Source organism: Nothoprocta perdicaria, unplaced genomic scaffold (genome assembly GCF_003342845.1).
Source record: "Nothoprocta perdicaria isolate Ctin4 unplaced genomic scaffold, notPer1 scaffold_417, whole genome shotgun sequence".
NCBI lineage: Eukaryota > Metazoa > Chordata > Aves > Tinamiformes > Tinamidae > Nothoprocta > Nothoprocta perdicaria.
The window spans coordinates 168614-196206 of NW_020455663.1; the positions used below are offsets into that span (position 1 = coordinate 168614).

The 27593-nt window shown below is 33.9% G+C and overlaps 1 protein-coding gene across 2 annotated transcripts in view; it reads left to right on the forward strand.

Annotated features, from left to right (window-relative positions):
* The window catches only part of SNTG1 (syntrophin gamma 1), a 137015-nt gene that overhangs the window by 84910 nt on the left and 24512 nt on the right, over nucleotides 1-27593 (forward strand). Inside the window, exons 12-16 of one of the 2 annotated variants that reach the window (XM_026045925.1) lie at nucleotides 4534-4650; nucleotides 7194-7265; nucleotides 19681-19833; nucleotides 24864-24956; nucleotides 25309-25381. In XM_026045925.1, the coding sequence (XP_025901710.1) occupies nucleotides 4534-4650; nucleotides 7194-7265; nucleotides 19681-19833; nucleotides 24864-24956; nucleotides 25309-25362 (489 nt within the window). In that variant the 3' untranslated portion in view covers nucleotides 25363-25381. Of the gene's footprint in view, nucleotides 1-4533; nucleotides 4651-7193; nucleotides 7266-19680; nucleotides 19834-24863; nucleotides 24957-25308; nucleotides 25382-27593 lie in introns of those variants that run through there. The other variant, XM_026045924.1, reaches the window with a different exon arrangement.

Here is a 27593-nt window from a genome sequence, read left to right on the forward strand (position 1 = left end):
AAGACACTAAATTAACTGATTTGGACCTTCTATTTGATTTTGAGGTAAGAGTTGCTTTAGGCAGGTTAGAAGATATTATGGCTGCAAAATTGTGGATGTTATCACATACAACATTTTATTTTCCTCCCAACCTTTGTTGATAATGTTTATAGTTAGCTCACAGAAAGTTTCCAAGGTTAAAAAGCCGTATGTGTAAAAGGACATACCATGTGCTCTCATTTTGTTGTTACAATTTAATTTCCATGCTTATAGTGCCTATTGTTTAAATATTTCTTTTTATATAGAATCTCATGAAATTCAGTAAGATTTTAGGCTAGGTCTACATGTTGGAACTTGTATGTTCCAAATCTCACAAGTTAAATTTTATGTTCATTTACATTTTACATATTGATGAGTTATTATTATGAAAAGTAGAATTCCCTTTTCAAGTAAATAATATTCTTATGCTATTTATAGTCAAAGCTTTTTTAGAAGTCAAAGATAAAATATTTCTCAGTAATATGGGAGTCCTGGTTGACACTAAGTTAACCATGAGTGAGCAGTGTGCCCTCGTGGCCAAGAAGGCCAATGGCATCCTGGCCTGCATCAGGAGGAGCGTTGCCAGCAGGTCAAGGGAGGTGATTCTGCCCCTCTACTCAGTTCTGGTGAGGCCGCACCTGGAGTACTGTGTTCAGTTCTGGGCACCCCAGTATAGGAGGGACGTGGAGCTTCTGGAGAGGGTCCAGAGAAGGGCAACCAGGATGATTAAGGGAATGGAACATCTCTCGTACGAAGAGAGGCTGAGCGAGCTGGGCCTGTTTTCTCTGGAGAAGAGACGGCTCAGAGGGGATATGATTAATATGTATAAGTTCAGGAAGGGAGAATGCAGGGAGGAAGGGGACAGGCTGTTCTCACTGGTGGCCAGCGATAGGACGAGGGGTAATGGCCACAAACTGAAGCATAAGAAGTTCCGTCTCCAGGTGAGGAGCAACTTCTTTACTGTTAGGGTAACAGAGCAGTGGAACAGGCTGCCCAGGGAGGTTGTGGAGTCTCCTACTCTGGAGGTCTTCAAAACCCGCCTGGATGCCACCCTGTGCCACATGCTCTAGGTGTGCCTGCTTGAGCAGGAAGGTTGGACTAGATGATCTGTAGAGGTCCCTTCCAACCTTAAATATTCTGAAATATTCTGAAATATTCTAATATAAATGGCTCAGGACTTCATTTTTATCTCAGAAGTGAAAAATAATCAATTTCCAAGCTTCATCACATAAAAAAAATGATAATATTTTATCTATCTTTATCTTCTCAGGATGGTTAGTTAGACATTAGTTAGTTATAAATTATTTATTAAGCTTTGTCCTTTTTTTCCAAAATCTAACCCATATTATTTTAATCCACACATGCATATATACACACATGCGAACAACTTCTACGTGCTCCTAATTATAATTAGACAGTCATAACAATTCATTTAGCAATTAACAATTCAGTGGGTAATAGTGAGTATACCAGGTGAAAGAGAAAAGTGCTTTTTGGTAACAAATCCTTACAACAGAAGGAAAAATCAATCTAATTTCTTCTCATGAGCAGAAGAGGCAAGGGAGAAATAACTAAAAGAGCAATTGCCTTAAATTTCATGGCTGCTATAGTATTAAGGCAATCAAATGTGAAATATCAATATATCTGCAGAGCATGAGTGACTTTATCCTGTTATCCTGATGAGTAGTAGAAGTAGAAACCTTATAAAATGAAATGAACAATGTGTGAAAGAAAAAAGAAAGACACTAGCTGAACACAGATTATTTGTCGTGGTACAATGATATTAGATATCGTCAGGCAAGATGATATCTTACTGCGTGTCCAAAGTTAATGAAACAACTCAAAGATGGAATCAAAGCAATTCAGTATAATTAATTTTAAAAAGTAGGTGCCTCAGTTTCTAGAAACTAGCCATTCATTCTTTATCTGTTACATGGAGAAAACTGTGCCAAACTTACTTATATACATACTTTTTTAATACATTTTTTTCTCCTCTCTGTAGTGTCTCTTTTTTACTCTACAGAGTCCTTCTAAGTCAGAGGATTAGGAGTTTGTACTTTCGTTTTCTTTTTATTTTTGCATTAAATTGCATATGAAAAAGCAGAAGTGAGGGAAATCTGAATAAACATTCAAAATGCAGTCAGCATGTCAGGTTATCTTTCTGACTGTTTTTCTTTTAGAAGTGATGAGATATCAGGGCATGGCAGTTCAGTTATTGCATGTCAGTGAAGTATCAAATACTCATTTCTGGAGTACTGTGGCATGATTCAGTCTTTTGAAGCCTTACAAACATGCTAAATCACAAAAACAGCAAATACTATTAATTGAATCCAAAACTGTCTTAGATAATTGATGTTTGCTCTGAGCAATACAACCAAATGTCGAGATTTGACTGTAGGTGTGAGAACAGCAGACCTTCTCCCTGTCTCCCTGCATACACATGTGTAGAATATAAAGAATCTAGTAAACTGTAACAGAGAGTAGTATTATGAGTATGTACAGAGAGATTTTATTAATGCAGGAATTTCAAGTGTGCAGCAGTAAAATTCAACAGAGAAATAATGTTGATTAAGCTTCTTTCCAACAGTAATCAAATAATAACTTGTATAACTTGTTTCCTTGTAGAAAATTATGACATATAGGGTTTCAAATGATAAAATGTACAATTTGAAGAGTAATAGGTACATTTAGGCAATATATATCAGCAAACGTACTAGCTCATTGACTATTAATGTGATTACAGTTATTTTTCTTAGATTGCTTTCCTTATGTTTTCGCTATTCCATGCACAATGCATCAGGACATTGGAAAGTGAAGGACTCATACTTAGTAAGTGTAGAAACAATTTTCACAAATGCACTTAAAAGCATCTGTTCTGATGCTTCTGATCTGTTCTATTATATGGTCTGTGTGAAGTATGAGTTGAGTCGTTTTTCCATAGAAGTAGTGTACCAGTACACACTAGAAATTATTATTTGCTATTAATAGCATGTTTATAAATCAAAAGTTGCATGATGTGTTTACTCCTTTTTTCAGATATTGTCTAGAATTTAGCATAGTAGTAAGTAATAGCCTATTCTTCACAGATTTAATGTAAGGTTTCTCATATTTTTTGATAGATGGATGAGTAGTGAACATTGTCCTAAAATGGGTTTGAATATGTCATAGTTCCTAAATTTATTTCCAAAAAAGCGCACATAATGGTAAAAGTCCAAGATTTTCTAATTGCACTTCAGCTGTAAATGAAGAATGTTCTAAATAGAGTGGCTGAAAACAGGTTGTTATTACCCTATTTCCATGTAAGGAAGTTCAAAACACCTAAATACGAATTTTTGGAAAAAAAAAATCACCTGCTGTAATTCAGATACAAAATTTGTAGTATCATATTATTTAATGCACCACTGTGAATTCATATTTAGAGGACGTAGCTAGATTGGTAGCATCTTCTCAGTAGTGGACAGAGATGGGATAAAGGATAATGGATACAAATTGAAACACAGAAGTTGCCTTTCCATACGAAGAACTTCTTTACTGTGGGGGTGATAGAGCACTGAAACAGGCTGCCTGGAGAGGTTGTAGAGTTTCCTTTGGAGATATTCAAAACCTGTCTGGACATGACCCTGTGCAACATACTGTAAATGACCCCTTCCCACCCTACTGTAAAGGACCCCTTCCCACCTCAACCATTCTGTGATTTTATAAAAAAAATTACCATTTCCTTCAAAAATCTTGGTATTTTCTTTCCTTCTTATTTCACTTTCCTAACAAAAATATTTTTCTCTGGAGTTTAAAACTTTAAGAAAATGCTTTAATATGCTAATAGATGAATTACAAACATGTTATGTATGTTGAGAAAAAGACAAATCAAATTTTAAAATAATATAAATTATGCAGCATTCGTTTTTAAGACAATACTTTAAAAATGCAGTACAATTTTCAGTGCAATAGTGTTTTTTTAACTGATGTATGTTATCACAGTAAACAAAAATTTTGAACTCATTCAATTAGTAGGGTGTATATAATGGGTGTACTCCAGGATTTTTGCTTTTATTGCCTTAAAATCCCATTTATCTGTATTTCTATCTATCTATATGTTCTTCTCTTCTTTCACTATTTTTGTGACAATTATTTTTTTCTGCTTAATGATTCCTTACACTTCACTTACTCACATTAAATTTCTCTGATGTATTTTCTCATCAAATATGTAGTATTACTTCAGAGAGATTTTAATAGGATAATATACCTTTAACATCTGCTAAGCATGTGTTTTAGCTATTTTGGGGTATTGCTAGTATGATACATATTTGTTCTGATGTTTTCAGATTGTTATAACAGGCTTTCTTTATACAATTATGAGATGATAAGTGAACTGCCAATAAACTGTATTTTGTCAGTGATTCAAGGTTTGTAGCTGTATAAGATTTGACAGACATCAGCTTACTTGTGTGAAATATTTGTAATTCATTTGAAGAAAATATCTGAGAAATTTGTCAACACTATTGATTTTTCTGTCAGATAGTCTATATGGGCTGGATGGAAGAACGGGAACAAGACTCCCTTCAGGATCGAATGTACACACCAAAGTTTCTAGCACTGAGGGGATCTTCTCTTTATAAATTTATAGCACCTCCTGTAAGTATATCTATCATATTTAGCAGGAGTAAGGGCTATTAAATACAATTATTTCATGTAATATTTAGAATTTTTTCACACTGAGATATCACCTATTCAGCTGACACAATTGCAGCTTACAGCACAGAAAAGTTCCTGGGAGCTGGTGTAAAACTGATAGAAAATAGATGTTCACTAGATGATTTTGCAACTAACAAGTACTTCTTGCACCCACTTGCAGGAGCACTTAGGAAAAATAAAAGAAAAAAGTACTCAAACTAAAAGGGGATTTTTCATATCCCTTTGGCATGAAGAAAAAGCCTTAAGGAAGATAACTAGATTTTTACTGAGCTATCATTCAAAAGGCAAACTACTGAGATTTTTGAAAATATCAAAGCTTTTTACATGCTGTGGAAATGACAAGTCTTGCAGAGCATTATCTCTATCTTTAGATTTCATCATGAATATAGCAATTTTTTACTGTTTGAGAGCACCAGAACGAAGGTAGGAAAGCAAATGTTTAGGTCAAATATGTTAATTGAAATTTGACTGGAAACACAGGGCAAATTTTTTTCTGCTGTTTCATAGCCAGCATTGTATTTTATATTTTTACGATATATGTATACTGCAGTAAATGCCAATAAACTCTGGCTAACTTTTAAGTCACTAGGTAAGGAACCAGTAGCAGTCCAGTATTGTCAACAGGGAGAGTAGTATGAGTTCATTTATTCACTTTATTGGATGAATTTTCTGAACTGCTTTTAAAATGTATCTTTCCATAGCCAAACAGAAGCTGCTTTCTGAATGAAGTAGCTCTAAGCTTGCTAGCAAGTTTTTTACACTATTCTTCAGTCATTGCTCACATTTATTTGGTTAGCAAAGCATTTTAGGGTCATGTTAAAGAACATGAAGAATGGAATTAGACATAGAATGGAATGAACCGAAACTCAGTGTATTCAGTGCTGTTAACTGCTGGCTCACTGATTCAGCCCTAGAAATGGGAGTTTGGCCTTTGCTGGTGGATGTTTTCAAAAAGGATAAAATACCAAATTACGATGTTGACCACCTTAAATTCAAAAGTAGCCCCCTTGGTTTTAGCAGACATACTTGAGTATTTTCTGGCCATCAGGTGAAGTTTCTAGATACCAGATAAAAGCAGAAACAATTCTGAAGGGACTAGTGCAATAGAAAAGGGGAGAATTTTTCTTTTGTAAGCACTACAGAAGACAGCTACAGACATCTTTATGGAGGATTCAGTCATAAGAAGTAATATGCTGTAGGTAGTTGGGTGATCGTTAATGGAGGAGGAAGGAACATGCTCTTTACAGTGCTGCAGGGGGGCTGCTGGCTGTGGTGGTGTGATAGAGGACAGTGCTGGGAGGCTTCTATATATGAGACAAGCCATCAATGTTTGAAATCTTTATAGGTCTTATGTCAGCTGGACTGCAGGTGCTACTTGATTTTTTTTTTTTTTTTTTTTTTTTTTTTTTGTGAGATTCTTATTTGAAGATAAGAAGGCAGTTCAAACGTAAAACAGAAACACTTTCTCTCCTTAGCTAGGAGGGAAGAAGAATGACAAGCACACTCCTTAAGGAACAAGTGGAAGGGTTCTTAAAATTTTTGTAGAAATATGTCATATACTGTTTGCATATTTATTTACCCCCTAAAATGATCCTTTTCAGAGACTGAAGAGAGACATGTGTTTAAACAGTGCACAAGCTGTCCTCTCCTCCTTTTTTTTTTTTTTTATTTGATTAAAAGTACTTCTTTGCATGTTCAGATACAAAAACAATTGCTTTGGGGCTGGACCTCTCTTCTCTTTATCATTAAGATTTTTTCTTCATTTATAATCCATTTTGCTTATTCTTGTATCTTCTGAGACTGTGAATAATTCTTCCTTCTCAGTTTCCTTAGAGTTATTTACAGTTTGCTGTGATCCCCTTGACTCTTCCATGACTGAATAAATTTATCTATCCCTTTCTTTCCTGCTCAAGTCTTAATCTTTGCCCATTACCTTTACTTTTCCCCAGAATGGAAAGCCTTGTGGAGACTAGTTAGTGCCCTACATATGAAACAGTATCTAGGACAGGGCAGAGTTGGAGGGTTTGGTTTTATCCTTTGGTACCTTTGCAAGTAGATAACTGGGCAGATTGTAGCACACAGTTGCAAGGAATAAAGAAGGAAAAGCCCTTTTGCAGTCCAGGCTCTGTCAGAGGAGTCCAAGGACTGCTTTCAGCGGGAATTGGAGTGCAAGGCCCTCACCAGAGTGGACTGGAGGTTCCCAGGTAAAGCCTAAAGCAGCCAGCATGCAAAGCCATTGTGAGATGCCCAAGGGGACAGGCAGAACATCTCCTCAGCACCACCTCCAGGCAGCAGTCTGGTCCCTGGTAGTTATTTCTCTAAGGCAGTATTTCCTCTTTTTGTACATGTTATGCAGGAGATAAAGGGCAGAAAGTTTTATGGATAGATCTTTTTTTTTTTTTTTTTTTTCTAATAAACTTCATTCTAAATAAAGAAAAATATTTCTTTCTTTTTTTTTCTTTTTCTTTTTTTTTTCTTCCAAGGTCACAACGTGGGATTGGACACGAGCAGAGAAAACATTTTCAGTTTATGAGATAATGTGCAAAATTCTCAAGGTATGATGAGAAAATATCTAATAATTTACTGTGTTGTCAAGCTAGTAGATAAGCCAGAGCATAACACTGCTAGAAACTAGAAACTCTATGTAGTGTATGACAGCCTTGCAGAAGGAGATCTTATTTGTCCCCTTGAAATCAATATCAGAAGTGGATATAGGATTAAACTGTTAGGAATGCTTTTAGAAGGCATGACAAAACTGGAAATAAACCAGTTTTAAATGAGTTACCATTATTCTTCATGGGAAACTTTTATTTTTCCAGAATGTATGAATGCATTATTTGTTTTATACTGAGAAAGAATTTTATAACTTTACTATGTGAATGAATTCAACTTATATAACATCTCTATTTTTTTTTTCCTGACTGAACAGCTAAGAAAATAGGGACTGATTTCACTTGTAAATGCACAGATGTAACTCAAACTGTCTTCAGTGTAAGAATGCACTTGTAAGAGAACCTAAAATATGTAATACCATGCTGAAAAATTTGTCATATTTCTTTCAATTTCTTCAGTTTGCTTGAACCTTAATATATTAGAAGAACTAATGAAACAGACATACAAGTAAATCTGTGAATAGCAAATTGAATAGAGCCATTATTATATATTGCATTTCATTTTTCATTCAAATTAATTCAGAATTATAATACTGTCTTCAATTTTAAATATAATTAAAAACAATTTTCCAGATGTGCAGTGCTTTTCAATCTAAAATTTGAAGGAAAGAGAAGAAAATGAGATGAAAAATTGCCTCTTTCCCTTCATTTGAATAGCTTTCCAATGTGTGATTTCTTTTTATTACAAAATTATTTTAAAATAATCTGGCCTTTCCTGAAACTCCACTCAAGCAAAGATAAGCTGTTAATAAGAAGAAGGATGAAAAATAATATTTTTAAAAAGTAGTTCCCTTACAAAAGACCTTACATATAGTATATTTTTTCATTTTTGTAGGTCAGATGGGTACACTTTCCTTTAGGAGTCAAAAAAATAAAAAGGAACTGTGCAATAAAATTCAGAAGCTTTTTACATCAGAGACTTTACATTTAGAATCAAAAAAAGAAAAAGAAATACCTCTGTGCCTCTGTAAGCAATACGAGGCAGAAAAGGAATCCTTCCACTGCTTCCCTTATTTGAAAGTTCTGGAGTACTCATTAAGTAGTGCAGTCCAAATGTAACGTCCCATCATTGTAGTATGTCCATCAGCTACCAAGTGTGTGCAAACACTGACCCTTTCAGAGTGTTGATGTAAGAAGAGTATTAACAAAATAAATCCTTTAGCCTATGAAACCATTACACTGGGAATGGTATATGAACAATTCCCTTAGTACTCACCTGGAAGGGGTACCTCCAATTACAACAGGCCTTGAACCTGGACAGCTGCAAGTATCTATGCATGTACTCAAAATTAAAACAGAGGGAGCCAGAACAACTCCCACAGGCTTGCAGCTTATACAAAAATTTCATTATACTATTTTAATGTAAACATACAAAACCCATGCCATACAGATTTTTGTCATTTCAATATTCCTTTTTCTTCTTTTGATATTTTTCTTTGTTGATATACTTTTTTTTTCACCTCTGCTTGGACAGCAGTGCTTGTATTTTTTTCTTTCTTTTTTCTTTCAGCTATATAGCAGGAGATTAAACAGAAAGAATTATAAATCAGTGGTGGAGTACATGCCACAAAATAGTAAAACCCAAAACAGTGTCTCCTTAGCACAGTTGTGTGGAAGGGCAGGGAAAAAAAAAAAAAAAAAAAAAAAAAAAAAAAACATTAAATGGTGTTTTTCTTGTAATTTAGTTCTCCGAACTATCAGGGCAGAAATGCCATTCCTAGACTGTATTAAGAGAGGACTCTCCAGCAGAGAATTCCTCTAAGAGTTCTTTGTGATTCCACAGCAAATGATGCAATTTCAGCAAAAAAACCCTAAAGTTTACCTAAAAGTTCAATTACAGTTTACATGATGTAGAGATATCCTTTTTGTGATTCCTTATCACTTTATTCATAATTAATTATTTCTTTATTTTTCTTAAGCATGGTCAAGCTTATTAAATGTTAAAGTGTTTCGGATAGGTTCCTTTACTCATTAAAAATTGTAAATGACAGAAGAAAAAAATAAAGTAAAAAATCACTGCAATAAAATTACACCTTCTCCTGGCATTCGGATAATAATCTTCACTTTCTTCCAGTCTTCTGCAGTGGACTATAGATGTGAAGTCTGGTTTGGCTAAATATAAAAGCAAGTAAAAACAAGAAAAACATTTTCCCATTAATACTGGGAAATTGAGTCTCTGCAGAGACTCAACTTTTTGTTTAGATTATCTGCCAGCATCATAAATCCTCTCTTCACTTTAGCAGTGTATGTTTCTAAACACATTTGTACCTGTCCCATGGATATTACTGAAGCAGATGTAACTAGAAAGAAGCTACACTGCTACTTTGTGATCACCTTCAGATTTCTTCTCTGCTATGATACCTCACATGCTGCATAAATTTGCTTTCCTGAGAAAATGATTTGAAAGTCAAAGGGCAGGCTAACAGAAAGGGTTTTAAAGGGATTACATTCTCAGAGATTGATAGACAGCATGATAGTTCAGGAAACCTAATGAAAAAAATAAAGAAAAGAAACCTGGCCTTTTCTTGCAGAGACAGTTCCCTCTCCTACATTTCCCATTCACTGTAGGAACAACTGAGTTCCTGTCATTCTTTTCAAGGAAATCATCCGTCCAAATCAAATTATTCCATATTTCTGCTTCAAAAGACACAATCTTATGCTGTTGGGCAGACGGATATACAAGAAGATAATAAGACCCACTTGCAAGAAAATGTAATCCATCAATCTCTTAAATTGTGTCAGTTCCATACTCTGGTCAAATTTCAGATTATTCTGACTACACATTTCCTAGAATTAAATGTCACCAGCCATTCCAGGACAGGGAATGTGGTCATCTATGCTGCTACAATTTTTATAATGATCATTGCCATGGTTTTAGGGTCATGTTGACCACCGGTATTTTCCCCATACAATTCCTTGTGTAGCTTGAGTACAAGTGAGGGAGCCATCCTAATCAGCAACTTTCATGTAAGGACCCTTTTTTGGAGGAAAGAAGAGTTTCACAGTGAGGATTTGGCCTGTTTTTTTGAACCAGGCTATAGGGTCAACTAACTATCTGTCCCATTCATTCTTAGTTTATTAGTAGAGGTGTAACTTCTACTCCCTTTAAGCAAATGAACTTGTAAGTGGCCTGTGCTATTCAATTTGGACATGCTCAGAAGAGAGAAGTTGTGTTTTACAATTAATATATCCAATGCATATTTACTTCTTTACTGAACAGGCTGTTGAGCAGGAGAAGGAGATAAATATAATGTGTGCATGAAGCTTTGGTCAGGTCTGCTGCAATGTTTCACAGCTCTCTAAAGTGAGAAGGGACATGAGTCCCATTAATTAGTCTTGAATCGTGTCTAACTTGCCAAATGAGTTAGTAAAAATTATCAGATCTTTGGATGGTCCTGAATCCTCATTTCCTGCTTGTTTAGTTTGCAATAAGATTTTTTTTCCTTGTTTTTAAACTGCTAGTTATCAAAAAACAGTGTGTGACGTTCCCAAGAGCATGCTAGCTTTTTCTCTTGCTGTATGCTCACAACTTCCAATAAATGTCCCCTGTGCCAAAGGATTACTACAATGTCTGCCCCAAAACATTCTTTCTTCTTATTCCACTCCCCAAATCTGAGTTAAATTAACTTCAGCAGAGAAGTTTTAATTAAAAACACTACTTCCTCAGCTTTGTCTTTTTAAAGAGTGGCATGATTTTCTTCAGCTGGAGAGGTTGGAAGTTTCTTCTCCATGGCAGAAGTGCTACAGAAGCAACTGTTTACGCAGTAATATTTCAGTGCTGTAATATTAGAGAATACTTTCACTTATGACAGTAAAAATATTAAAGCACTAAATAAATATTAACATCTAGAGCCAGCAGAGGACTTCACTGATTTAATTGTCAGAAAGGGAATATAGTCTGAAAGCATTAAATAAACCCAGAAATCATCTGCCATCATGGTAAGTGTTTTCTTCATAATTCTGTGTGTGTACTGAGTGCACTTTCTCCTTCAGCAGCTCTTTTAAGGCATCTGATTCTTCTCATGAACTGTAGGAAACCAGGTGCCATTTGCTAAGGCTCAGATGTAAGGCACTGAAAGCCAGGCTGTCCTGCACCTTAACTGAAGCTGTATGAGACTATTATGTGATGTGCAATTAATTAAGTACTACTTATAATAGATTTAATCATAAATTGCTATTTGACTATTGTATTTTAATTTGCTTCATCAAAATATGAGGAAAAGATAAGGGTACTGGACCTAAGCAAGAAAAAAGTTGCTATTCCTAATTTGATTAGAATTTGCTAAATTATCACAGTGACTAGGGAAAATTGAAGCATGTAAGTAGAACTAAAGGAGCTCTATTGTGACACTGGAAAATGTATTGACATAAATTGGTCAATCGGTACTGATTCTCTGAATAATTACAATTTTAAATAATAAAGTTAAAAAAAATGACAATCACATTCATACACTATCAGAACAATAATACAGTCTTGTGTGATTCCACTAAAAGACTTCACACACGCTCAAAAATACTTAGGAGGTATAAGTAATTAATCTCTTTATGAACATGTTAATCCTACAATTAGATTTGCAGCCAAAGTTTAGTCAGGTGCAGTTCTTAGAAAAAGTCATAAATGGTTGAGTGATTCAGTTACAAATAGCTGAAGGACTTTTCAATCCTTGGTGTGCCTGCTCTGGAAAATGTAAAAGTATTTAATGTTTCTAGAGTTTTTCTAAGGAAAATAGTTTGAACCCTAACTAGAATTATGATTGTCTTGAGAGACAAAAGCAAGATTATATGTCATAAATATTCTCCATGTCCATAAGCGCTAAGAGTGTAGTTAAGAAAGCTTATATTAGACAATAAAGGAAAATTTCTCATGACACTGTCATTCAGTACCAGCACAGAGCTCCTACAGAGGATACTGAAATTATGTCATCAGATCCTTATAAAAAACAGCTTCACAAACAATGCTGGAACTCACTGATGTGCAGCTGCTCCTACCTTGGATTATGGTTTGGAGTAGAAGACCATACATCTAATCTGACAATATGGAAAATCAGATGTCGGTTCATTCATCTTCAATATGTGCACAATGATCCAATCCTTAATTATGTAATATGTTGATTTCAATAAATTGGATGTGCTCAGAGTATTAAAGATGTTGATGTTTCTGTACTGTACATGATTAGTTACATAACAACAGCTGCCGTGTAAAGACTTGTAAATTTATTTAAGATCCAGAAAAACAAAGTATTTGAAAAGTAAAGCATTAAGTAAGGCTTTCAGCTAGATTTCACCTTTTCTATTTTCTTTTAACTGCTAAGAAGTTTTTTTAAATTATTTTTTCAGCAGATTCCCCCCCTTTTTTTTCTTTTTTACTTTTTTTTTCTTAAATTTTTACCCAATATTAAGATGGAACAAACTGTCTTCTCTAGAGAAAAAAGAAAGTCAGTTGAGTTAGGCTGGGACTGCTACTGTTTCAATTTGTTCATATTTCCTGGAAGAAAAAATAAGGTAAACACACAGAGGAAAAGAAAAAATAAAATGGATGCAGAAAAATACTCCTTTAAATGACAATTGTAACCTCTCTGCTGGTTGAAGGTAATGCATCAACTCCTGCCTTCTCCTTGTGGCAAAGCTGCAATATCCTCCATCTAAGAAATTGCTTTTTTTCTCTCTCTCTAATTATGAGACCACATTGAAGTTACCACATCTTGAAAGGCAAAGCCAACTTTATTTTTTAACTTTATTTTTAACATAAGGCTAAAGGAATGATGAAAAGGAACAGGAACAAGGTGTGAAATATGAATAATGAATGAGCACAGGCTGAAAAGGGAAGGATATGTCTTAAATCACAGATGCTGCTCAAGATTTATCCAAATCTTGAGAAGAATTAGACTTATTCTAACCAGGCCATTTTCAGGATCAGCATAATAAAAGTTGGATGAAGTTATAGCATGTCTCAGCAGACAGCAGCCATGGTAGATATGACAGTAAAATGACTTCTTTCCAATCATGCAGCTGCAGCATCCATGTCTATTCATGTCCTTCATCTCCTTCCTCGTCCTTCCCTAATTCCAAACCTATTTAACTTTCTAGCAGCTTCCTCTTTTGCTTCTGATCACATTTAACCTGTTCCTTCCACATAGCCACTCTATCTATCCTCCACTATCACTCTATTTCTGCTCAAATAGAAAGACCAGACTTGAGTTAACTTGGAAAACAGATTTATTATTTTCCAAATGAATCCTTATTTTATATATTTATCACAGAATTCTTTGCCCTGGACACTTATGATTTTTCTTCAGAGTGTATTTAGCAAGTAAATATGAAATACTTTTATTTACATATCTGCTGAGACATACAGATGTCCAACAGAAATGCTTCCTCTAATCCTCTCAGATTACCATAATGTATTCATCAGGTATTCAAATAACTCAGGAATTCTGCTGGAAAAGTAGAGTATAGTCATATGAATAGTGATTTTATTACAATGAATAACCAAGTTGGTTGGTAATTTTACAGACTAAAATTTTATCAGATTTAATATTTATCCTTCCAACATTTGAATCCCTTACAAGGAAGGTATGGTGGGTGCAGATTTCTAAACTTTAAAATAAGCGCATATAAATTTGAAGCAACCTCCCCAAATCTTTCATCATCTGAGAATTTTAACAGTTTGAAATTGGCACAAATGATTTTGAATTTAAACAGAATGTTTAAGTTAGAAGTTCTGCCTCTGCATTTTGTGCTCCTGACAATTTCTTTTGTTAGTCTTGTAAGCTAAGGGCTGCTGAAACATTGTGACAAGTGCTCCCACTACTGTTCCTTTACTCCCCATTCATGGCCTGCCTCTTCCTTTGTTACTGTACCTTTTTTTACTGATTCCCATTTACATCCACATTTTTGCATATCTTCAACCTTTCTCTACTCATGTTTGCCTTCTTCTCACTTCTCTCTCTCTGTTCTATTCTCCTTTTATTTTGCCCTTTTGCCTTTATTTTGCTGTATTTTGCCCTAGTACATTGAGCTGCATCCTGGCTTTGTTGGTCCTGCCTAGTTATGTAAGAGATGTTTCCTCCTGCCTTGCCACTTTTCTCTTTTTCCACATAATTTCTCCATCCTATTTGTCCTTGAGTCAAGCGGTCCCCTCCCCTCCCCTCCTCTCCCCTCCNCCTCTCCTCTCCTCTCCTTCTTTTCCAAACAATAATCATTCAAATTTTACAGAGATATGAAGCCTTAATGTCTCTGCAAGAAGTGGCTGGTACTTTTTAAAATCTCTTTCTGTAATTTCATTATTATCTGTTTTTTTCTTAGAAGAAAATAGCCACTATTACTTTAATAGAAAGTATTAAAATATTTTTTTTCCTAAAAAAATGATTCTGCTTTATGACAACTTTCAAAAATTGTTCTCATAGGACATAAAATTTTGGGGTGGGAAATATTAAGATACAATTATGGCTCTAGCTTATAAGAAATTCATGCTCAGATTCCTAGTCTAATTCAAATGGAACACTATAGCCTTTTAATCTGGCAGAATAGGAAATTAATATTAGGTTCTAGCTCACTATTGTAAATAATAGGTTAGAGGGAATCTCTGTGTCTATTATTCAGTAAAACAGATCTTTCTAAGGGAATTTAATTGTATCAAAAAAAAAAATCTTTTCTCAAAGGAAAATTCATTTAATTTTCCTGCAAGAAAACTTGCTTTTACCAAAGTTAACCATTAAATAATATTCTGTTCAGTTTTAGTTTAGATAACATTCTGTGTATTTATAAATATATGTATCTATGCATGTATGCAACTTCTCATATTTTAAATTTAAAATTAAAATACAGGACTGCCCACATAACATGAAGTACATTTGTATAAGCCTGCACAAAAATAACCTAAGTTGTTTTTTGCCTTTATTGTTTGATTGATTAAGAATTTTTATTTTATTTTATTTACTCTGGAGTGAATCTGTTCTTTGCTGCCTTTAAATGCTATTAGAACCATCTCCATAGCAACTAACTGGGATGCCAGAGAGATGTTTCTGAAGTACCACAGTAAAAAATATAGATCATTAGAGTCTCTTGGAAAGAAGGATTTTTCTGTTTGTTTAGATGAATCTAGTAAGAGAAAGAAAACAGGCACAAATGATAATATAATCAGGGCAGTGATGCCTGTAAGAGCAACATCTGATTAGTTTTTACAGCCACTATACCTTGGAATTATTGCACTCTTGATTTCCATCAATGCATTATTAACACTTATTATAATTAATTTAACAGACTTGAATGTGTACTTCATTTTGAAAGCTGAAATGAAATCATCTTAACTGTCAAGGTCTACTTAGACTGTTCATGTATATCAGTCTGACTGAGATGGTTTTGAAAATCTTGCGTGGATCATTGATCATGTCAAAAACTGCTTACCAGTGTCATTAATATTTACAGTTCCATCTTCAAATTGCTTTTTATACTTCATATAACATTGCAGGTAAACCAATCTTTGATATAGTTTTTGAGCACCTCTTCCTGGATAAAAATCATGCCGTCAGCATGGAAGTAAACCTATTTTTGCTTTCTTGTTCACAGATCAGGATACAAAGAGCTCCACTCTCACATTCTCTAATAAAAATTCAGAACTTAGAAGATTTCACTACTAGCCTAAATATAAGCATTTATTGGACTCATTATGCATGAAATGAAAAGGCTTAAGTAACCAAAAAGGAGCAGGGTAGCTTCTGGAGAGGACAGCTTTTCAAAAGAGAAAAAGATCCTTCTTCAGAAGAGAAGATGATGTTACTTCTTAATATTAAAGAAGACTTATACCTTAATTTGAACAGACCTGGCTAATGAGCCATGCTAGGTTCTGTTAGGCAAATTTATTACTCTCACATAACATGGACATCATTATTAATTAGGCAAGCAGGAGTCATACCATTCTGTCAGCAGCATCACTGGATTACCTTGAAGCTGGGCATAAGATAAGGACCTTCCTAACAGTCAATCCTTCTGCAAGACAGCTTTCCTTTCAGTACAGAATTAAGATAATATTGTAACTTTTGTGACTATTTCTAGCTCAGTGAATCTGTGGTGTTTCGCATGAGGAATGTCAGAGACAGTGATGCAATTGATCATTAGCATTATGAAAGAGTTCTTAAAAAAATCAGCATAAAATCATCTAATGTCCATCATTAGCTAACAAGTGATTATGAAAGTACAGTTGTTCTTAAATAGGTAGAATAACATTTTATATTTTAGCCCAAATGATCAATCTTATAAAGTTAATTAATAAAGATTCCTGCTTACTTCAGCCCTTTTTCTGGGACTCCTGGCAAGTTTGTGTTAAGTTTTCAGAGGCTTTTGAACCCATCTCAGTTGGATTCTTAAAAGAAGATTTCACTGTGAATATCTCTCTTCTCAAAGATACAAATTTGTCTAAATTGTTTCCTGCAGTTATCCATTGTACAAATGAAAACTGAGTTAGGTCTATAAGTATGGCTTATAGTTTTCAATTTCTACATACTTGAATACACACAAAAGACTAAAGACAAATATATAAGTATATTGACAAGTCTTTTTAAGCTATATGCCTTTTTAATATACTTAAGCTGAACTTTTTTTAATGTGGATGTACTATGAACATAGTACAGTATGAACATAGTACAGTATGAAGCATCAGATTAGAACTGATCAAAAAATAAAATTGTTATTCTGTGTAAAATTTCTCATTCTGATTTTTTTTTTCTGTTATGTAAGAATTTCAAAAAATATAAGCCAAAATAGTCAAAAGACTATTCTGAGATTTTTTCCGTACTTTTCAAAGGTATTTTAATAAGGATCAGTCCCACTATACCTTTTAGCACTTTCATGTTTCACAGACTACTCAAAAAGTCATCTCTTTGCCATGGCTATTGTGTTTTTCTTGATAGAGAAAAGACTGAAAGAATAGGAGAAGCTAAGATCATGATGTAAAAACTGTCAACTGTGCTCATCTAAATAAAGAGATATATTTTGGAATTAGGCTTTTTGGCAAACTACCTCACATTTAAAGCAGAGTCTGTGAGTTCAAGTGCTTTGAGTGGCAGCTGTTCTGGTGATCCCACCTACCATAGTGTTCTTCTCAAACAAGTTTAACAGAGACCATGCATGATTGCGTTAGTGACAATATTTTTTTTCTGTTGACTCTTGTCAAGAAGAGGTGAAGTTGAGTTCAAAGTATTTTTAGTTTCATCTTAAGTTTTAACTGTGAAGAATGGAATCCTCTGGGAATGATACGCATTTTATACATTAGTTCTATCAAACTCAATTATCCAGGTGCCTCCCTGGTATAAGACCACAGTTAAGACTTTTTAGGTAACAAGTGAGGCTATGCTGTGCCAAGCAAGCTGTTCTCCCCCCAAGAAGTGAGGGGTGGCCAGTGGAACAGGAACTGCTCAGACAGTTCCTGTTGATAAGGAACTATTGTCAGGTGCTAGATGATATGTTTCATGTTCTTACACATACTCACAAGATTAAACACTTGTCATAGTGCTGCTGCTCTGTGCACTTTGAGGCTAAATGTGCAGTAGAGCATAGCTGTCATTAACAACAACCTAGACATTATGACCTCTTTTTTGAGCACTGCATAGAACAGGTCAAAATATGCCGTGAGCAGAATGACATTTTAGTTTCAACAGAGGCCTGAGTGAGAAAAAAAGGACAGAAGTATTTGTCATAGGAGATAGGTTGTTATTTAGCTTCACTCAACTAGTTCCTGCATAGCCATTTGAAAACTTGGAAAAACATATTTAGGAAAAATACTTCTTTTTTAAACTGTTATTTTTAACAACTAAAAGTCTGTGTTCATTCTGATTTTTCTATTCATGAATTACTTATATTGAGATGCTAAACTTAGGACTTGAAATGTAGGTTAGGAAAGAGATAGCTATGCCAAGACAGGTGATTTTTATATTTTAGCTAGGCAGTTTTTTTATAGCGATAGCACAAATAGAGTGTGTTGCCTCCATAGCTGATTTTTATAGAAGCTGTAGAGTAAATCTGAGCCAGAATCATACATACATATGTGCTATCCTGGCTTTCTTGAGCTCTCACACATCTACTGAATGAAAGGGAAGAGGAATATAGCATTAATTTTACTATTACCTACTTACCTGGTCAGGATCAATAGTTTCATGGAAATCAGTGTAAATTTATTTGCTCTTTGTCATCATAGCCTCTTTCCAGGGGAAAGACCTCTGGGAGAGGCAATTAAAAAAAAAAAAAATCTGTTGTACATTTCTGGTTCTCTGGTCCAGAGCTGGCCAAAACAGTGCTGGGTGCTCCTACAGCTTGCATCAGGTAGACTGGGTGAAGGTTGGTCCACTGAGTGCTCATAATCTTGTCTAGAACGAGAAAGCATGGATCTCAGCAGTGCTCTCTGCAACAGCATAATGTTATAAAAGTTGTATCAGCTATATATACCCAAATTTCCAGATGTATTTGCAAGGACAGCTGGTGAGTCTCTGGTCTGTAGCAGCGGCTTTGTTATAATAAGGACCAAATTAATTACAATTGTTCCTGCAAGTATTTTTTTTTTTTTCATGAGGATGAATTATATGCCAAAATCTTTGCATAAAATGTCATCTTTTTTTTCTGAAAAAAAATATTGCCATACATTTTAGAGATGAATTTCTTGCCTAACTAGGTTATTTGTTGATCTACTATCAATTAAGAAATGCTAACAAACATTTTTTTCTGTAATCTCACAATCATTGTATATTGTAATATTGAAAGTAAAACCAAAAGTAACATTTTTTTCCTCCAATTTCAAAGCCAGTAACTTAAACACTGACAACCAGTAGAATCTCTATTGGTGATGTGCAACAATGGACTTATTTTACATTGGATTTTGTAAACCATTACAAATATGGCCTTGTTTTGTGTAGCATCCATAGGGAAAGTAGGACAGATGGACTTGTTAAATTGCTTAAATAATCCTCTTGCTTCCTTTGGCAGCCTTCCACACTAAGATTGCAAGTATGATAGGATAGAGAAGGTGATCTTTGTTTGTATCCTTCTCAAGTGAATAGAAAGATGACACCTTTTATACAATTTTTCTGTTCAAAAGCTTGTGGTAATATGTTGAGAATTGAGTTATTAAGGTATAAAAAAATATGCCAGAATGTTCTCTAAGCCAGGATACACACTGTTGTTTTGTACAATTTTGAAGATAAGTGTGCTTAAGATTCATTGAGATGTCAGCATTTAGGCCAAAATTCTAATTGTAATATGAAATATTAATTAATGTATGCCAGATTATATAACTTCAGATTTTCATCAGGACAGTGATCTACTGGACCGGAGGAAACATTGCTTTGGTGTCCAGTCTGAAACTGGAGAAGATCTCTACTTTTCTGTGGAACTAGAGTCTGACCTAACACTATGGGAAAAAGCCTTCCAAACAGCAACTTTTTTAGAAGTTGAAAGGATACAGGTGAGGCCTTAATGATTATCTTTTAGTACATTGACAGATTATAGTTATCCAAGATAATTAAGAAGCTTTAAGAAATTCAGTGACCTACTAAATTTTCAAATTATTGTGTATGTTAAAAAAAAATCCCAAAACAACAACAAAAAAAAAAAAAAGAAAAACTTTTGACTTTTCCTAAGAAGTATAGAAGATCAGAAGGCATGACTGTAGTTATTATGGATGGGTGATCCTTATTTGTTAACTGAAGGTCGTGGATAGAAGAGAAAAACAACCTCACTCTATAAGGCACAAAACAGCTCTCTAATTAGCATTTTATCATGTGTTGTTGTACACATTACTTTGTATGTTGTTGAGGGACGTAGAGAATTTTGCAAGACATTATTCTTCGAAAAACAGAATTGAGAGTAAATTGAGTAAGAGCACTCAGTTGATTAAAGTGACAACAAAACTGAACCTCTTTTTTATTATTATTATTTTCACACATTTCTTGTTCCTTGTATATCTCCTCAATTGTCAGATGACCCAGAAGAGATGGATGATATTTGGATACAATTTACCATTGGAATATTATAGCAAAGTAGCATATTGGAGTAGTTTTTTCTTAAAATAACTATATTTTTCATGTGAACAAAATTATGGCTTTGGGCTTAAAATACTTGAAAAAAAAAATCAGGATTCACTTAATCTTTGTTGTTATATTGATGTTCTAGTCAGGCAAACACATGTGGTTGAAACAGATTTAATTGATATTGCCATGAGTTATGCTGTATACTCCCCTAAAAAAAAAAAGTCATATTAGCATATGAGCCTTTGCAAATATCAGTTAGTGCTCACTTTCTGTGCACTCATTTTTTTTGAATCATCATGTGAACACAGTGTCTGACAGTTGTTATTTAGACAAATTGTTAGTTATACATTAGCCGTCTCCTGACCAATAAAACAACACTGCAGATAGAATTAATATATGCAAAAGATACAGTTGATACAGTCTGTTTTGGAAAAAGCTGCACTGCTGTCAGTTTTAATATATTTTCCCTTTATTGAAAGAGGAGCCTAAGAAAGTACTTCTTTTTTTTTTTTTTTTTTTTTTTTTTTTTTTTTTTTTTTTTTTTTTTTTTTTTTTTTTTTTTTTATTTTTAATTGGATGCACTTTACTGCTTCTTTTGGAGCTATTCCTACGCTTTTACTTCAACATTCCAATTTTGTGCTTTCATCCATAAGTTTCTTGCAAATTCACATAAAATTTTTAATAGATATTACGCTTGAATAGTGGTACAATTTTTCTCCAAAAAATGTTCTCATAAGAATATGAAACATGATCCCATTGTTCTGTGGGGAAAATTAAAATAAAATAAAATAAAATAAAATAAAATAAAATAAAATAAAATAAAATAAAATAAAATAAAATAAAATAAAATAAAATAAGTTCAAAGTCAGTAAATTTTTATTAAAATTTTGTTTTATGCAATCACATTAACAGAAAATGTGCAGTAAGTAATCTCATTGGATATACTTTTAATATTGAATTAAAATTATTCAAATGAGGTGTGCACTATGCCATAATCACAAATTACACATGGTAATAGTGTCTCATAACTAGTATAAATTGGCATAGCTCAGCTGAGGTTAATTGTGGCCCCTTTTATGGTGTATTTCTAAACAATATATTACAAATGCCAATATTGTAAAAGGTGCCTTGATAAAAATAAGTGAGAAATTCAATTCAAGCCTAAATTTACAGCTTTTTCAGAGAGATATCTACAACAACAGCAAAAAGCACAGTTTTATTTAGAAGCAAAATATATTAGAGGAAGAAAAAGACAGTAAAGGTCATAATGGTTTGGCAATAATATATGATATAATTTATGATGTAGCAAGGATGCCATTATATTATGCTACAGTTACTCTTTAATTAGTTTTCTTTAGAAGATAAATATACTCTAATCCATTATCTTAATTAGATACTAAAAAAAAAAAAAAAAAAACCTTCAAGTGGATGTCCTTTTCCTTACTATCTTGCAGCATCTTTCTGTGATGTTTTCCAGATGTTCCTATTTTATGCTAAAATTTTCACTCTTTTTATCATGTTTTTTTTTATTTATCCTTCTTGTTTAGTAGTTGCTTATTCCCTAAAATAAGAAATACCATGAAGATGCTTTGTGACACAGGGTAAAGTTTGTATCCAGTGAATTTGAGTATAAATTTGAAAGTCTGAATTAAAACTTGAACGTAGCTTACAGTAGGCTTATGGTGTATCATTCTTTCCATAATTTAAACTGTACATATCGAGGGACTAGAGTCTAAGGCATGTAATATTTTGGGTTGTCTCATTCAATACTTGACTTGATGAATTATTCATATACCCCATTTAAGGTTTTATATGGTGTTAGGAAACAAGAAGTAACTGCTGAAAGCTCTTCTGCCTTTTTTTGGGGGGAGAGGGAAATGCTTCAGGTTTCGTAAGTTCTTATAAGGTGTCTCTTCTAATAATTACTCTTATGTACTCTTCTAATAAGTTTTTTTAACTTATTAGTCATTTTTAAGTCTTTAAATGGTGTACTAAATATTGATAATCTGTGCCTTGTTTTTTTCTTACTGATACCCACCTTGTGATATTTCTTTTTAATCTGTGCATTGTCCTTCAGTTAGGAGGCAATTTGACTTTTCCAGTGCAGCAGTGTGCCCAGGCTACTACATCCTGCTTCTCATAAATCTCATTTTTTCAGTGAGGCTAATTAGCCCAGGCACAGTGCTGGGGTTAAACAATGTTGTGCTAGAGCCTGTCAGTTTGGCATGGTGCTAAAGTGTGCACTGTGGATCAGACATTGGGTGTTGAGATGGGAATCTGCTGAGTTAGACAGTATTACATATTTTAACATCTGAGTGAGGTACTATCTCCTCACCAATTTTTAATTCTTAGTAGAGATCACATGTCTGTCCTAGATGTACTAGAGGCATGGAAAAAAAAATCGTATTTTTTTAAGCACCTTTATTGATAGTAAAAAGAGAATTGAACAAAACTGCACAATTTTGCTTTGCATGCAGAACATCAACATTTCATTATATGAAAATTCATTAAGTAGATTCATTGGGAAGTATATTACTTTCCTTTGATGCATCCTCTTTTCTTCAACTAATGAGATGTTGCCAAAGGCAAAATCATCTCTCTTTCTAACAGCACACATTTAGGATCACAGTTTACATTTTCTTAGAGGCTTTATGGTATAGCTGCTCCGAAACAAGCCACTCATTTGCTGATATAAACACAAATAAGATAACACTCTGACACCACAGATTCTGTAACTAAAGTTGTATCTTTCCATGTATTAATAATTATAATGACTGAGTACAGATCTATGCTATATGAATTCACATTTTAGACATGTAATGAAGTACATTGAGTTCTTTCATTGAGTGCTGGAAGCTACCAGAATAGACCCATTATTGCTTTTCCTCTCAACAGCAGCAGCAGGAAACCTTTTCTTTAGGGATGGACAGTTACAAGTTTTAAACACTTTTGGAGAATAACACAATAACATATGATTTACTGTTACTCAGCAACAGTGCAAAAATCACCTTGTAAGTCATAGGTAGGCCATGGATTGCTTCTACTTCTGAGTCGTATATTGTCCTGCCTTGTCTATACACTGATTTAAACTTTGTCCATGTGCAATAGATATTACTCTATTTGAAACTAATATATTAGAGCTTCAGGATAGCCACACAAAATTTATCCAAAAACTATTTGGATATGCTTGAGACTTGATTTGAGCTATGAAAGAAATTCACACATATTTCAGTTCCAGGAAAGTAATCCATATCTAAACATGAGAAAACGATATAGCTGTGAACTTTTCCTTCAGTGTGAGCATTGATATGTCTAGTTCATCTCAGAGGAGCTGTAAATGAGCTATTCAGCTTCTTGTGTTCTGGGGAAACTGTTTAGGTATATATCCAAATATATAAATAAAGACAAATGTTTTACTCTTAATATTTTCCTTGATAGTCAAAATATCATAATGTCACGTGCCTTTGTAACATTGATAATTTAGTAACTTACATTCTGTCTATATTAATAATTTATATTTATTATCTTTGACATATTATAGATCACACAAGTCTTTTTTTCTCATTTGATACCTTTAGTGGTTACAGAGAGACCTGAAAAATATAATTATATCTCATTTAGTGTGAAGGGCAAAAAATTTATAAGATAAGAATGACCTTTTAAAGCACTTACTAGATCAAATTTGAAAATAATTTAACACATTGACAGATTTCGTGGTGAAAAATTCAAGTATGTAATTTTGAACCTGGAGTCAGCCCTCCAGTACAGCAATAATTTTGATCCTGAAAATGTCAGTAATAGATATCTCACACCATTTATCAAAATTAGATACTATGGAAATAAATAATTATTAAAAAAAAATCCATAAAATGGAAAGTCTTTCAAAATTTCAAGGTTTGCTCTTAGAAACTTTAGAGATGTAGTAGCTGAAGCAAAAAGCTATTTTAGTAGCTGAAGCAAAAAGCTATTTTATATGATTACATCAATTGCTACAGCATGTTAAATATTGTATTTTTCACTGAGATTTAAGAGGACGTCAAAAATAAAGAACCTGCCAAAGAGATATTTTACTTGGGTTTTTTTTTTTTTTTTTTATATACTAAGGTTTGGAGGAGAACTCTAGGTTTCATCTTTCAGAATGAATATGAGAGTCCAAAGATACTGAAAATTACCTTTTAACAGTTGTTGTTGGTAAGACACTGAGGCTACTCAATTCTGATTTTTTTTTTTTTAATGGAAGTAAAGTCTCTTTTTACAATACTTTGAAAATTTCATCAGTGATATAAATCCTTTGATTTGAGGTACACTTGCAATGAAATCATCTATTTAGAAAGAAATGTCTTTTTTTTAGATAATGAATTTTAGGTATGTGCATTATAATAAAGACAAAGACGGACTGGTCCTAGAAGGAAGCTGAAGAAGTGTGTAGTGTAGTAACTGTCCTTTCTGTTTTTTTCTTTTACAGTGCAAGACATACGCCTGTGTTTTAGAGAGTCATCTTATGGGACTTACCATTGACTTTAGTATGGGCTTTGTATGCTTTGATGCTGCCACAAAGGTAAAAGTCTAAGAGTGATTTCCATCATATTATTATTATACTCTTATTTCTTATGCTTTAGATTAAATGGTTATGCTTTAGATTAAATGGTTAAGCCTTTCTTAAAAATATATATATTTTTTTTGTTTGCTTGTTTGGTGTTTCAACAGATAATCAGAGTCAAATCTCTCATGCTTTATTTTAACCTTTGGGATGATTTCTGAATGATATGAGAAGTTGCATTCTGTTATAAGCTTGTTATTGAAACATTAATGGCAGTATTAACTTGAAACAAGCATCACATCTTTGTTCTATAATTTTACAAGAACCTGAAATAATTCAGATTGATGTGTCTTTCACTGCTGCATCCTAGTTTTTGAAAGGAAATAATCTTCTTGGATCCAAGTTGACATACGCTTTAGAATGAAGCTCTCTTTCTTTTCTCCTGTTACGTGAGTGAGTCTCTGTTATTTTAGCAATTTTCCATTTATTTAGATATTTTTATTTAGACTTCTTTCAAAAGAGAAATGTCATCACATAAACGTGTTTTCTTCTGCTGCATCGGCACTACACAGTATCAAGATGGGGCAGTCTTTCAACTTAGTCAACTGTGTGCCTCATGCTATTTGCATCAGCCTCAAAAAAAAAAAACAAAAAAAAAAAACAGTACAATAGAGGAAATAATGTGCTATGTCAAATGAATAATAATGTGCTATGTCAAATGAATAATATGCCGTCAGTTTCTACATTATATTAATGTTGGTCAAATCTCTGTGAAATCACTCTAGAGCCTAGGCAAATTCACATTTACATTACTTGCTAACAAGTACTCAAATTGAAGCAGACTTTACAGCTACTGTGTGACTATGCCATTTGTATTGCACAAAATTTCCGGAGACATTGTCTTGATGAGCAACATTAATTAGAAAACATTGATGTCCTCACAAGTAGGAATTTTTGTTTTTTCCTTGCAAAGAACAGAAAGATATTTCAAATATTAAAGTTGATTGTAGAAACACCAAGACAATTTTTTCTATTGGAAAAAACTTTGCATTTGTGTCTTTTCCGTTCCTCTTTATCCTGCCTCATGTTCCATCATCCACTCATGTAAATACTGTTAATCAGATGTCATGCCAAACTCCATCATTAAAAACTCTGCAGTGAGAAATTAGTATCAGTGACAGACTTGACTGGGTGGTTTGGGAACCTTACTTGATGGCACATCTCTTTCTTCTCTACTCCAACTAAAAATGAACAAACAAGTGGCAGAAGATGCACAGTGCAAGACTGTGGGAATGAAGCTTTGATGACCTTATAATAACCAGAGGAAAACTAGAGAAGGGATTTTCTATCTTCCAGATCTCTCAAGCTTTTGAAGTTCAATAAAACATCATAAGTCAATTTTATCAATTTCTCACTTCTCTTCATGTCTAAAGTTGCAGAATGAAGCTCTTCCCTCTGGGATACATCGTACTCAGCTCCTGCAAAATTCTGAAATTTTAAGCCAAGCATTAAGTGTAGTCAAGTGTCTGGGGAACTTGAGAGTCTAAATACTGATGAAAGAGAACTTGTCTACAGAGTGAAATATATTTCATCAAAGTGAGAAAGGGTTGCAGATGTATGAAGGAATTGCCTTTAGAAAGGGAAAAGCTTCATAGGCATTATATTGACAAAAAAGAGAAAGATAAAACAGCTCATGAACTGCAGAAAGACATTTTTATTGTAGTGAAAGAATCTTAGTTTTAAGACAAAAATAAGGCGTATAATGTGTCTTCTCTTACTGGCAGACCATTCTCCTCCTCCTCTCCTGGCATCCTTGCATTGTGAAAACCATTTGTTTGCCACAGAGCAGACAAAGCAGTCCCTCAGTTGGCACCACGCATTCATCAGACTTCCATACAGGCTGCAAGAAAAAGCAGCATGCTCCTCTTGGTCTGTCAAATCCAAAACCAACTACCTGCCATGTCACTCTAGTCCCCAAAGCTCCAGACACTGCCCACATACTGTGGCAAGAGTGATTTCCCCTAAAAAGAAAAAAATCTCTTTCAGCTTTTTAAAAATTAGACATCTCCTAGCTTCACCTCCACTTTTTGCACTTTCATGTATTTTCTGCATTTCTTGTACTTTCCATGATTACATTTTAAACTTTGCTTGCTAATTTTCCTCTTAGAAATGAAGTTTATATTCCTTCCTTCCTTCCTTCCTTCCTTCCTTCCTTCCTTCCTTCCTTCCTTCCTTCCTTNTTCCTTCCTTCCTTCCTTCCTTCCTTCCTTCCTTCCTTCCTTCCTTCCTTCCTTCCTTCCTTCCTTCCTTCCTTCCTTCCTTCCTTCCTTCCAAGTATCCTGAAGTTTTGGGGTTTTGTTTTATTTGTATCAGAAAGCCAGATAGGCAAACATACATTAAGGTAAAGGCATAATGTTCTAAAAGTATCTTATTTATTAGACAGTATGCCTACCAGAGCTATAGCACATGCTCATCCATCCATTTGGCATGGAAACCTGACATCCTGTGCACAATGAATGCTGAGAGAGAGATGTATAATAGTGGCTTAGATTTTTAAATCCTTATAAACTTAATATAAAGATGAAGAACCTTTTATTTATTTATTTTAATTCCACAATGATCACAGAATTTTTAGTTCTATAATCAAAACATAAA